This window comes from Notolepis coatsorum (genome assembly GCF_963971535.1).
Source record: "Notolepis coatsorum genome assembly, chromosome: 5".
Taxonomy (NCBI): Eukaryota; Metazoa; Chordata; class Actinopteri; order Aulopiformes; family Paralepididae; genus Notolepis; species Notolepis coatsorum.
The window spans coordinates 139,521,321-139,535,542 of record NC_140169.1 but is presented as its reverse complement, the minus strand read 5'-3'; the positions used below and the strand labels follow the sequence as shown (position 1 = coordinate 139,535,542).

General features: G+C 39.4%; 1 protein-coding gene across 1 annotated transcript in view; it reads right to left on the bottom strand.

Moving 5' to 3' along the window:
* Window positions 1–7,851: 7,851 nt before the first annotated feature.
* LOC311229110 (hydroperoxide isomerase ALOXE3) overlaps window positions 7,852–14,222 on the bottom strand; it is a 42,322-nt gene continuing 35,951 nt past the window's right edge. The window contains exons 12-15 of the mRNA XM_084315128.1: window positions 11,481–11,602; window positions 11,257–11,357; window positions 9,426–9,596; window positions 7,852–8,731 (exon numbers count right to left, since the gene is read on the bottom strand). Of these exons, the coding sequence (XP_084171254.1) occupies window positions 8,552–8,731; window positions 9,426–9,596; window positions 11,257–11,357; window positions 11,481–11,602 (574 nt within the window). The 3' untranslated portion in view covers window positions 7,852–8,551. The remainder of the gene's footprint in view (window positions 8,732–9,425; window positions 9,597–11,256; window positions 11,358–11,480; window positions 11,603–14,222) is intronic.

Below are 14,222 nucleotides of genomic sequence, written 5' to 3'. Positions count from 1 at the left end.
ACCCTTTCACTAACAAATTGTTAACCCTTTTCACTGCCACAGACAAAGTGTTAACCCTTTCACAACCACACTACAGACGGTTAACCTTCTGTAGTGTGGTATAGTGAAAGGGTTAATGAAATACAAATCCTGTGCCAGTGTGTTGTACCAGTGCTGAAGGGTTAATATGGACATCGAGTTTTCGTTCTTACTTTATTGTCATTGTACACAAGGCAATTGAAATGTCTCTTTTCCCTCCTAGTTAAACACACACTGCCCCCCCCCCCCCATACATAGCCATTTCATACGTTTTTGTTTTGTTTTATTGTGGATCCCCATTAGTCTACAGACACCAAAGTGAGACTACTCTTCCTGGGGTCCAAACATTTAAAATACAAACACAAAAAAAGTAAAATAAAAATATAAAACCACACACATTGAAGTACTCACAAGGAAACATCACAACAAACAAAACAAGTGAATCAAAGCTCACTCAATATTCATAAGTCAGATATCACAATTCTCCAACCATAAAATACATATTCCATATAATCAGTCCATAAGAACAAAACAGATCAAAATCGTTCATATGATTTTAACTCATAATATAGCATAACTTTACTCAAGTCACCGATCACCTTTATATTTCCATAATAAGTCAATGACCAAAATGTATCTCGTTATTCATGAGCGCAACTTTTTACTTTTTTTTTTAAAACATACATTTGTTCCTTACCATAGTTATATTTCTCGGTATATCATTCCAATAAGCAACTGCTCTATACATTACCGTCTTTTTCAGAGCATTTGTTTTTGGTAGAGGTAAAGGAAAGCATGAATCTAATGCTTGCCTTGTGTTATATCCATGTCTCATATTGAGTTCATTGTGCAGTGCCCCTGGAGCAGTTTGGAGGTTCTGTGCCTTGCTCAAGGGTACATAGAGATGGCAGGCACTACACACCAGCTATAAATATTTGACTGAGCAGGATTCGAATGGATGTGTTTGTGCACAGTGATGTGAAGACAGAAAACTAGGAAATATCCAAATCTTTTCTCACCAAATGTATCTAACACTTGCGAGTACTACTTAGTTTTACAAGTACATGTACAATATAAGACGTGCAATACAAATTATGTACTCAAGCCAGTCAACATGAAGTGGAAGCCATCATGGCAGCCATGACTGAGCCACCACCCTTTTACCTCGAGGTTAATGCATGAATGAAGGAATGTTTATTTGTACAAGAACATGAAGACATGATGTTTATATTACATTAGTACATTTTAATATCAAGCACTTCAATACTTTTCATTGGGTAGAATATTGAATAGAGGACTTTATCTTTTACCATAATAGTATTCTTTCAGACTGTTCCAACCTTTTCAGGCCCAATAGTCAATCAAAATGTAAACAAAATGGTGGAACCGCCTAAAAAATATAAAACACAACAACCTTTTTCAATTACGATGTCTTTTAGAGGATTTTCAAAAAGCTCCAACTCTTCTGAGAACATAATGAATCGCATGTATCGCATTCTTAATTGGTCCTAAAAGAACATGTTGGTGCTTATGCATTGACCACTAATCAGCTCATATGGCCACGCTGTTCTTCATGTCACCGGGGGTTCATGTAGCTCTGGATTCCTCTCTGTGATTACCGCTGCGGCTGTGAGGAATGTTAAATTCACTCTGGAGTTTCTTAATCAGCTGCTAGGGAACCGGCTCGTCAAAGTACTCATCGGGGTACAAGAGGAATCTGAGGAATACAAGTGTTTATAATAGGGGGGGGGGGGGAATAACAAAAAAAATGCAGCTTCTACACTCTAGTTTTGAACATTACGCCATTCATTCCTATGGATGAAAATGGCCCATTTAGAGTTGATTTTTACCCAAACCATGCAGTGAATCTTTCCAAAAAGTAATAGCAACTCGAGTTGGGGCAAGCCGGTCGTTTTGATACCTTACACGTAGCTCTGGGGTAAGTAGCGGAACACAAAACGGTGGAATAATAAAGAAAGAAATAATATAGATCCTAAGAGTGTGTGACTGTGTCACCCACACTAATAATAATACCATAGGTCACACATTTTCATTTTACATTTCGGTGGCCATCAACTCTAACTAACCTGCTATAGAAAATAATTTGATAATACTATTGGCATTAAATGATCGGTGATGTAACTTAACATTATGGAAAATGGGTTTGCTTATAGTCTTTGTATGGATTTGGCCACCTGTAATATTATTTAAGTGCTGGGGGGAAATTACATTGATAATCCTTGCTGTTTGGCCAGGGTCAACAAAGATTATTAACAAGCTTAAACAAGCTGTTCAGAATTATTACAGTTTGCGATGTCATAAGAGGATGAATGAGCTTTGATCAATCAATTAGCGGTGCTTTGTGGAGCCAGGGACACCGCCGAACTAATCTACTGTTTTCTGTATGAAAAGTCAAATAAAGTTTATTATTACTGCCCAGTTCATGAACGTTTTTACTTTTGGGTGTGGGGTAGCCAGGCAGGGAAGGAAATAATGGTGTGTGCAAGAAATGTGGTGTGTGCAACACCAACCAAAAATGAATTAGCAAACAAAACATGTAGCACAGATTCAAGGAAGTCATATATAATAATAATAATAATAATAATAATAATAATAATAATAATAATAACTTTATTTGTATAGCACCTTTCATACAGGGGATTGCAGTTCAAAGTGCTTTACACCAGTAAAATAGTCGAGAAGTTATATAAATATGTCCCCTTAGGGGAATTAAAATGATAAAGTTGTGCATTTTCTACTCTCACTCTGGAAAGGAGTACAGTACCTGACCTGCCTTTCCGCAGGAGAAGGGCTTCAGGAGTTCCTGTCAGGACTGCAATGTTGAACATGAACTGTACGTCAAACTCTCCTTGTTATATAGGACATGGGGGGAGCGTATCATTAGACACAGGTGAAGTAGCTGAGCTGTTCTTTCCTTGAAACCCACTTAGGTGAAGATCTCTTTGACCCATGCCTGCAGCTCAGTGTCTTTGGACTAATCATTGTCTGAGGTGTAGCAGTGCTCTACTGTACCACTGCCAGTGTTGTAGTCGAGTCACTAAATCTCGAGTCCTAGTCGAGTCTCGAGTCCCCAGTGTTTGAGTCCAAGTCCGAGTCACCAAAGAAGAGCCCGAGTCCAAGTCATCAAGGTTGAGTCCACTCCACTCTGGCAGTCAAAGAGCTGACATACAAATAAAAATAGGTCTACATTTAAACATAAATGACACAGCGGTCACCATCGAAATTAAATAATGTTACGGTATTAATATAGCCATCGATATCTTATGCCAAATGATTAGGGCCTATTACAAAAAAATTAAATAAAATAAAAACTATTTATCAAGTCCGAGTCCTCGCCTGCACCTTCCGAGTCCAAATGCAGTCAAGGCTCGAGGCCAAGTCCGAGTCATCAGTGCTCAAGTCCAAGTCGAGTCACGAGTCCTGAAAATCACTCCTGGACTCGAGTGCTACAACACTGACCACTGCACAAAACTGAACATCAAAACATCAATCACTCAAGTCAAGTAAATGGTAAATGGTGCATTTATATAGCGCTTATATCCAAAACGCTTTACAATTTGTTCCTCACATTTTACCCATTCACTCACACATTCACACACCGACGGCGGAGGCAATGCATGCAAGGTACCAACCTGCTCATCGGGAGCAGTTAGGGGTTAAGTGTCTTGCTCAAGGACACTTCGACACACTGCCCGGGAGGAGCCAGAATCAAATGGGGAACCTCCGGATTATTGCTGTACCACCTCTGCCACTGTTGAAATGCAGGTGTCATAGCATAGGGAGATGAGGTAGAGGCAGGAAAAGGTAATAATATAAATAATAATAATAATAATAATAATAATAATAATAATAATAATAATAATAATAATAATAATAATAATAATAATAATAATAATAATAATAATAATAATAATAATAATAATAATAATAATAATAATAATAATAGAACAATAATAATATAATGACTTTAACAGATGGTCCAAATAAAAAAATGCATTACAGGCCCGTGCGTCAATAATTAAAGTGAATATTTTACCCAGAATTAATTACTTTATCAGCTCCATGCTCCCGTTACCTCCTCCTGTTGGTTACTGGCAGAAATTGCACTCTGCCTCGTATAAATTTGTTTGGAACAATAAACGCCCGCGCTTGAAGAGATCAACTGCCCAAAGGAGTAAACTCGATGGGGGCTTAGCATTTCCAGACTTTAAATATTATTTTCAAGCTTTCTCTCTGAGACCTTTGATCACTTGGTTTGACGCTCAAGCAGCTGTATCTTGGCGACCATTGGAGGAGAAGTTGGTGTCCCCATATAGACTTCAGGATATTGTGTATACCAACATATCAATTAAACAATGTAAATTACAATTTGGCCCTTTAATCACACATGTGATCCAAACTTGGCGTGACACTCAGAAAGTGGGTACAAACCGCCATCAATGGCACACGCATTCCCCTCTATTTAATAACAATCTTCTCCTTATTGGACAACAACCTATTAGGTACCCTAGATGGGAAAAGAAAGGCATCCACACATTGGGGGATATCTTCGATAACTCTGGTCTCCGCTCTTTCCAGGATATATCCAACGGATATGATCTCCCCGGAACCTCCTTTTTCTTTTATTTACAAATAAGAGCAGCTCTGAAGGCTCATGGCGTGCCATGGGATGCTCCACTAGTGCATCACCGCTTTCACAAATTATTTTATGACAAAGAGACATCGAGAGGCTTCGTTTCGGACTTTTATCGCCATTTACTCATGACCTCGTATAAAGAGCTCCCCCTGGATACGATTTGGAGAAAGGATGTTCCGGAGTTGGATATAGATTTTGATTGGGATGCAGTCTGGGAAAATGTTCGGTTATCCTCACACAACCCAGATCACCAACAGATTCATCAAAATCTTATTCACAGGACTTATTTAACCCCTAGACGATTGAATTCAATGGGTCTCAGACCTGACTCTCTATGTACCTTGTGTCCAAATGGCGCCATAGGTACATTTATGCATATGTACTGGGAATGCCCTCCTGTTGTGATTTTTTGGGAAAATGTTACATATCAGCTCTCAGACATTTTCTCTCTAACCATACCTGTATCTCCTTCTGTATTATTATTGAATGATCTCTCTAAATTACCGACCTCTATACAGGTGAAAAAACCCATTTTGGCCGGCCTCACAGCCGCAAAAAAATTGATTGCCTCACGTTGGTTTCACCCAGATAGACTCTGTCCAAAGGTATGGTTTCTCACCTACCTTGACATGATCTATTTGGAGATATCCACGGCACGTGTTATAGGGGTTAGGGAATCTGATATCGCAATTTGGTTGGCTACAGTGGCAAAGTTGAGGGAACGCATATAAGTTTGGATATAAATAAGTTTGGAAATGTTTGTTTTGATTTTTTTTTTGCTGAGTGATGTATTGTGATGTATGACTCATGTTGAGGTCCTGGGGTGAGCGGGGGGTGGGGGGGTGGGGGGAGAGAACGAGCGAGTGTCCATGTAGGATGATCACTGTACAGTGGTATCAGTTGTTGTCTTGTCATGTGGTGTTGAGTTACTGTCTTGGGAAGTATTTTTATGTATTGTTGTTTTGTTTCATGTTGGAAAAAATAAAAGAAAACGAAAAGAAAAATATTTGATCAAAAAAAAAATATATATATAATGGCAATACACTGTAGACAACGTATACTTTAATAGCACACTGCGGCAGAGTCTGTGCAGTGTTTAATAGACAGACAGTCCTAACAGCTCTCAAGTTCTCCAGCTGTACTATTGGCAACCCATGGCCACGGTTGTGAAACCTGATGGCTTGTAGTAGTGCCTGATTGCACTACTCACACTATTTCTCTGAATAATATACCTGCATATAACCCCTCTATATACTTACTTATACACCTGCATATAACCCATAGCTCTGCATGATAGCATGCACAATAATGCTGTATATACCGTATATATATTTATTGTCTCTGCATATATATATATATATATATATATATATATATATATATATATATATATATATATATATATATATATATATATATATATATATATATATATATATATATATATATATCCACACCTGTCTGTACTTACCTGCACACAATTATTTTACATATCTATAGATACTATACAGTATGTATATCTGTACATATCCTACTTTTACTAGTTATGTTGCTGGCCAGTAGGACTACTACCATACTGTCTTTATACCTGTATCACTGTACATATAAATACTACAATCTTATTAGCACTACACTCTACTATAATCTTATACCCAGTTTAATCACCTGCACATTGTATATTACTATTGCACTTTATTGTAACATTTGCACTCTGGTTGGATGCCAAAATTATTTGTGTTGTACTGTACTGTATAATGACACTACATTTGAATCTAATCTAATAATATCATAATATAATATAACCAAAATCAATCCCTGTAGTAGAAGTTGGGGACAGACTGCAGACCTCGTGCAGTGACGTTGTCTGGCAGACAGGGGGAGCTGTAGGTCGTCTCTGAATGTGTGCTCATCTTGAGTTCTGTCTCCTTACAAGAGGCTGAAAGACCTTGCTTAATAATGCTTTGCACAATTCAAAACACAAAAGGTTTGCTTTTGGATTCCATGTATTTTCAAATATTTATAATATGAGCTCTCATGACCCATAATGTTTATCTGTAAAGTGTTGTTGAAGCGGGGAATCAGCAACTGGAGCAACGGTCAGAAAGATAAATTATTTAAATTATTTATATTATTTGAAAATTCTTTAATTTACAGCAGAATCAAATGCGCTCATAATTTAATTTTAACAACATCAACCATGACTACTGACTTTCTTTCAAGTATAGCCTACAGTAGTTTTTTTTGGGAATTTCTTTCTCAGAATTCTACCAGTCTATATTATCTTTCAATGGTCAGTAGCCATTGTTGTGACATCATCATCATCATCATCATCATCATCATCATCATCATCATCATCATCATCATCATCATCATCATAAGAATGTCCAGTTCTGAACCTTCTAATCTCATATGTGAGACCGTACATGAAAGGCGACACTACAGGAGCAGAGGTGCAATCCAATCACAACTGTTGCTTCCGTGTCACAGAGCTTGAGATATAGGTCAACAGAAACTTCAGCTAATGGTCCCATAGACACTGTGTCTGGCGCGGTACCCAAGACTATGCAAGATAGAGGGAGAATGCAGTGTTGTCATTATTTGCTGGCTTTCTTCATTGTTCTTATGATCAGCCTCTAAACTTTCAAGGAACCAATTTAAAATGAAAATAAAACGTTTGACTAAACAAAACAAAAATTAAGACACGAAAACCATGGGTTTGGGACCTACAGTCGAAGCTCTGTGGAAACACTGCTGCAGTATTGTCAACGTCAGCCGTTTAGAATGGTTTACTCTCTAAAAGCGACATTAGCACTAAAAGCCATGTTAGCACTAAAAACCATGTTAGCACAGACATAACCTGATCCTTTGAAAGGTGCTTTAAGTGGTATTTATTTGTTTGTTAAAATAATACCTCTACACTCAGAGAGCCATCACTGATATAGAGTGTCTGGTCAGTAACATGCTCCCCAGTGCCTCCGCTCTGCAGTAAACACAAAATACATTTCCTGGTATCCCGTTCCCACTTTATCCAATTAGGAGAGAAAACTCCACACTGCAAAAATGGCCTGACAACCATTAGGCCTACTGGCTTAATTTGCATGAGACTCTGAAAACATGGTGTTCACTTCTATTTGATAACAATCACCTGTTTGCTGACCAAGATGTCTGCAATGGAATAAGATAAGATACGATATTCCTTTATTGATCCCCTTGGGGGAATCATAGCAGCATGGGGAAGGGGGGGAGGGGAGGTACAGCTATGGGCAGGGTAATAGTAGAAAGACATAAATATAGGCAATAAAATTAGATCTGAATATAAAAAAATATGAGAAATATGAGGTCTTACCACGAAAATGCGATCGTTACAAAAATCTTGGTTTAGGTCCGGTAAAATATGACACAGTGATCGTTACAGAAACATGTTTCAGGTTCGGTAAAATAGACATAGAATATACCTTACCTTAGCCAGAAGGTACTCCAAAAAGAATAATTCTAATGATCCCATTGGCGATCGCGATTACTAGTTTATATGTAATTACTCATGTATACGGGAAACTATAGGTTTTGAGGCGAGAAGGTAGGCGATTCAAAAGGTAGGCAATACTGCCACCTGGTGAGATTCGATCGGCATTGCAATTCCAACGTAGGCAGATGAATCAAGGACACCTAGAGGGCTCCGGCTGACCGTATAGAACAGGGATCAAAGGAAAAGATCAAAGGATCAAAATCCAAGAAATCTCGGGTTTTGGCACTCAACGCATGGCGAGATAACGCAACCTTTCTCGGGTATGGCACCGAAAGAGTTAAGTTTCAGCCATACTCACACCCACCATAGCTATACATCATCAGACATTGAACCATTATCCGTTGTGCCCATCATATTGATACACTGTTCTCTATCTGCGTAGGGTTTAAGTAGTTGTAGGGCACTTCAAGCTCTGAGTTTCTCTGTGCAATGTCCTCCCCAAGGTAGGACAAGTCCGCTTGGAATTCTTGGATCATGTGCTTGAGGTCTGGCTCGTCAAAGTGTTCCTCAGGATATGTGCCCAGAGGTATCTGACAGGACGGAGAAGGAAAAGAAAAGTGTTTAAAATGCAGAATATTGTGAATCGTGTTTGTTCATCAAAGTATTAGTCAGAGTGTATGGCTAGAGGTATCTGACAGGACAGTGATGGGATGTTTAGGTGCAGAATAACGTGGCTCTTAAATCGAACAGGAAAAGCACTGTTGCAAGGCCTGTTGAACTTTTGATTGAACACTGACTGAATTAAAAAATTAAAATATTCATCAGAATAATGTACACAATGCAACCAAAGGACATACAAAAAATAAACCATCGGTTGACGGGTGATACAGGTATTTTAGATAGGAGGACTTGAGCGATAATACGTTTGTGCACAAAGGAAAACATTTATTATTGCACATACAGGACATACAGGTTTCTGTTAGCCGAAAATGGCTGTATTTTTTACCGGCAAAATCTGTTGAAGTCATATTTAAATATCTCCGGTCATAATGTCCTGTGAAAATATTTCCCTCTTATTTTAATCTTGTTACCAAGTAACATACGTTCTGTAAAGGTGCTTGTTTTTGCCACTGAAACAGAAATCTAGCACAAACAGAAGTCTCGTTCTGAAATCCCTTGAGGCGTGTGTGTGTGTGTGTGTTGACCTTGCGATGCAGCTGGATGCGTGAGATGCGTGCGTGCGTGCGTGCGTGTGTCCTGTGGCCCTCACTGTGTCAAACTTACAAAGTCTTTATATTTCTTGCTGAGCAGCCACCCGGTCGTCATGAACTGGACGGTGGTGCCGATGTCTGGCAGCGTCTCCAGGATCGTCTCCGCGCTGGACTGGCCCTTTGTGGTCGGAGGAGCTTTGCACAACAGGGGAGGGTTGTTGGGGAGCCAGCTGTTGTAGTCAAACTAGAGCGAAGAGACAAATAGATATGTTACACTCTCTATTGCAGGTCATTTGGGGTCATGTGTCGTATCGAACTGAACTTCACTTTAAAATATAAAACAATTAAATTAAACCTGCACTATGTCACTTTTTTATGAAGACAATATTGCTTCTTTAACAAGCTAAATCACAGAGTTCGGCCGGGTTGGGCTGAACAAGAGAAAAAAAAACCAATAGCGATGCTTGAAACAATGAAATTACTCTTCTGGTCGGGTTATGATGAATTGAAAATGGGGGACTCTGATGTAAACAAGACAAAAGTTTTTCTCTGGTCTGCATTCCCTTAACAATTGTGTGTGTATTGAGCTGTACTGTGTATTGTGCCCATTCTGCAATCTGTTAATAAAATGTTCAATCAATCAATCAATCAATCTCCATCAGCGCTGGGAAATCTGTAAAAAAAAAAAGGCTACGATTTAATTTCTGGTCATTCTTTTGTGAACGACACAAAAGTATGACCGTTCCCAAAATGACCTGTCTTGATTGAAGTAATGTATTTTTCTTGTTACTGTTTACTCTTATATCCTATATTCTAAGCAGTTATGTCTCATGCCTATAGCAGCGTGCTGATACATAGTGCAGCTTATTTACGGTCAGTAAATAACCGTTAGATGGAGTGTCCATTGCAGACCTGGCAACGCTTGAGGGAAGCACTTCTGAGTGCTGGTCGTGGCTGCTGCTGTTGCTATAGGCTATTGGAACAGATCAGAAGCGCGACGCTCTTTTGCAAAAAAAAATTTAATTATGTTCAACCTCTAGCACAGGTAGAAAAACATGCTCAGCACTGCCGTTTTCATGAGTGACTTTTTTATTTATTGCCTACAGTATATTTATTGTAACGTACATTATGACTGATAGGGCATACTAAGCCCTCATCGGTACCTTTGTATATGCTGTTCATGCTGCACATTTTTTATATACAATTTTATTGCCTATACTTATATGTTTCTTCTTTCAACACTATACACTCCCTCCCGCTCACTCCGCTCATCCAACTTAGCCGTTCTGAGCACACCACACTATTACCGCCTTAAGTCCACAGAAAACAAATCATCCTCCTCCTCTGCTCCCCGACTCTGGAATCAACTCCCATCACACATCAAAGAAGCCCCATCCGTAGAAACATTTAAGTCCCACCTCAAAACCCACCTGTTCAACCTGGCATACCCTCACTCCTGACCCTGCAACCCGTGCATCACTTACATTTACACATCTGTACACACACCTATATATTAGTATTAGCCTATTATTATAACTTATTTTATTATTATTATTATAATATTTTCTCTGTTTTGTCTCTAAGCTGTCTCCCTTTCTCTGTAGTATCCCCACCATGTTGTCATTGTGAAAGTCCATGTACTGTATTTGTCCATGTACTGTATTTGTCCATGTACTGTAATGCAATGTCTGTAAAGTGCTTTGAGATACCATAAGGCGCTATATAAATAATGTATTATTATTATTATTATTATTATTAACCTGCCCATACCTGTACCTCCCCTCCCTGTGTTGCTATGACGCCTACATTTCATCAATAAGGGAATATCCTATCTTTATCTTATCTTAACAAATGACCAAAGAAGACGGAAGAGAGGTATCCATGGACACGTTGCATCTTCTCACCTGTCCGTTGTTGACCGCTGCATGTTGGGCCGACACTGTGAAGATCACCATGGTGACGAACTTGACGACTTCCTCCACGGTGTGAAAGCATGCAGGGATTCCTGTTGGGGTCAATATCATACACAGTATGGTAAGAACCCTGGCGTTGGCTGTGTATTTCATGTCAATCTTTCAAAATTGGATAGATAGTTAGGTCAATAACGTAACATTTTATGACCAATGACCTGATCTTTTGTTTCCTAAGAAGCCGTGTGTGAATATCTCTCTGACCCATGCCTGGAGCTCACAGTCTCTCTGCACCTCGCGGTCTGAGGGGTAATAGAACTCCATCACCGCCCGGACAAACCTGAGGAGAATACAGAGCGCGGTGCAGGAATATTAGAATATCAGCGACGGACCTGAGGCAGTGCTGACCTCTAATTCAATTCAAACAATATAGAGATTGAATTACATTCACAAATGCAGCCAAATTCACAATTATAGAGACAAAAGACTTTGTAAATGTCAAATGCTTATGTTGCGGACCAGCCGATAGGAAAATAGCTATTTGACTGAAGTTAGTGTGGGCGGGACCTAACATGATGTACTTCCTACCCTAAGCTGAGTGATGTGCTTCCAGAGAATGATTTCAGACTTTTTTTTTTCTTTTTTTTTTACATAAGATTTACATCAGTTGATGTCCACATTTGTTCATTATTAGTTTTGTCTCAAGTGTGTTGAATTAAAACCTGAACGTGGAGGGATGTGGCATCTCTCCAGCGAGAGCTGGTCGCTGAACACTGGGAGAGGGACGAGAACACTGAGCTGAAGGTACAGTATGGTCTGTCTGTGTAATTACCACAGTCAGCTTATTTTGGGTTAGGGTTATTTTGGGTTAAGGTTAGAGCTTAACACTTTAATCGCCGGAAACGCCGTAACTCGTCATTGCCCGCCATGCTCATTCTGCCGAAGACGCCGTAACACGTCTTTGATATCAATATTTAAAAAATCTGTGATCGAAATCATATTTCTCCTCCGGGGACCTGAGATATACTGCTGATCTCCACTCAACTCTCTAACGGTTCAAGAGCGCCATCTGGTGGCCAATCGGCAGATCGGCCAACAGGAAGTGATGCGCCAAACAGGAAGTGCTCATCCATATTTATACTCCAAGCTGATCGTCCAACGGCGCGAGGAAGATACGGTAAGATCCAGCGTTATTTTCTAACGTGTTCCATATAAACTGCTCTGATGATCATATGACCCACACTAGGTGAATGATATAACGTTGCCCACGGAATTATAAACGACCCCCCGCCCATCCGGTCAACATCAGATGATACGTAGTAACTTCTAGAAGTACCTCCAGTTGAAATTTTTTATCTGGCACCGATCGCTACCAAACTGTATTTGATCATCAATATAATGCATTTGGGGCTATAAATCAAGTTCTGGAGAAAGCTGCAGAAAACGATAAAAACATACTTATACTTTAGACCATATTTTAGTATGAATATGTGAATGAAAAAGTATAACGTTGCTACACCCTGAACAATGGATATAGGACATTGAATGGGCCATAATAATGTCAATTTAGCAATAGAATTTAAAAAGTTATAGCCCTGCAAAGAAGAGGAACTTCTCCATAGACGAATAGAGCTGGCTAGGGATGGTAAATTATGACTTTAACCATGGCGATCAAAGTGTTAACAAAGTTAAGTGCTGGTCTGTGACATTTAACAATAGGCCCTTTTCACAGCAGACAAGTGGCACAGGAGGTAGAGCGGTCATCTGGTAATCTGAAGACACTGAACCCCTAACTCACGATGTGCAGGTCGGCACCTTGCATGGTCGCCTCCGCCGTCGGTGTGTGAATGTGTGAGTGAATGTGGGGCATAAGTTGTAAAGCAATTTGGATAAACGTGCTATATAAATTCAGTCCATTTATGTTTAAACACAGTTGGGATCCTTCTGACAACAGAATCTGAGGTGAGCAGTACTCAGGAGGACCACAAGGACCACACCTAGGTTCTTGACGTTCTCCACTGTTTATTGTTTAAAAGGATCCCCATTAGCTGTCACCTAAGTGGCGAGCTAGTCTTCCTGGGGTCCAAACAGAAAGACAACAGAACACACAAAACATAACAACATGAGATACATATGACAATCACAATTAACAATGATAATCTAAAAACAGTAAAATATTGTAGACATCATTATCAACATCAGAATATTTTGCTCACATATTTAAGTAGTGCATTCTCAGGTGGTATTTGAAAGACACTTTACTATTCAATTTACTTATGTTCAGTGGGCAGTTATTCCAATGATTGATGGCACGATAAACAACAGTCCTCTTTAAAGCATTTGATTTTGAACGTGGTAACATAATCTGTCCATCATCAGCTGACCTACAGTAGTAAAATAAGAATGAACCTGACTGCATCTGGCAATTTGTTTGTATAAGAAAACAGGTTGAGACGAAAAGACAGTGTTCCTGAAAAATGTAACTGTGTTGAAAACCAGCCTATTCTCTACCGTTAACCATGAGAGTTGCCGGTGCATAGTTATAGTGTTTGTTCTCATGGAACAATGTAAGACTAACCTGTGATTGAAAGGTGGTCAGTGAGGAGGATTCTGTTAGTACAGTATGTTGTGTTGCTTTTCAACACACAGCCGTGTGTTTAGTTAAGAAAAACACATGTTGTTTTTCTTTTTATGTGCACAGATCCATGTCTTTATCAATTCTGGTAAAAGCTCTTTTCCCCGAAATTGACTTGAATGGGAAAAAAAACCATCCCCATGTGATGAATACCTTTACTGTTCATCCTTCATAAGAAATAAGAAAATGCCTAACATGAAATCATTAACCGCAATGCAGTTGAGGCCTGAAAGTTAGAGGAGCAGGCTTGTAACCAGAAGGTCGCCGGCTCGATACCCTGGACTGCGAATCTGGGCGGTCCACATCATCACCCCTGTCCTCCACA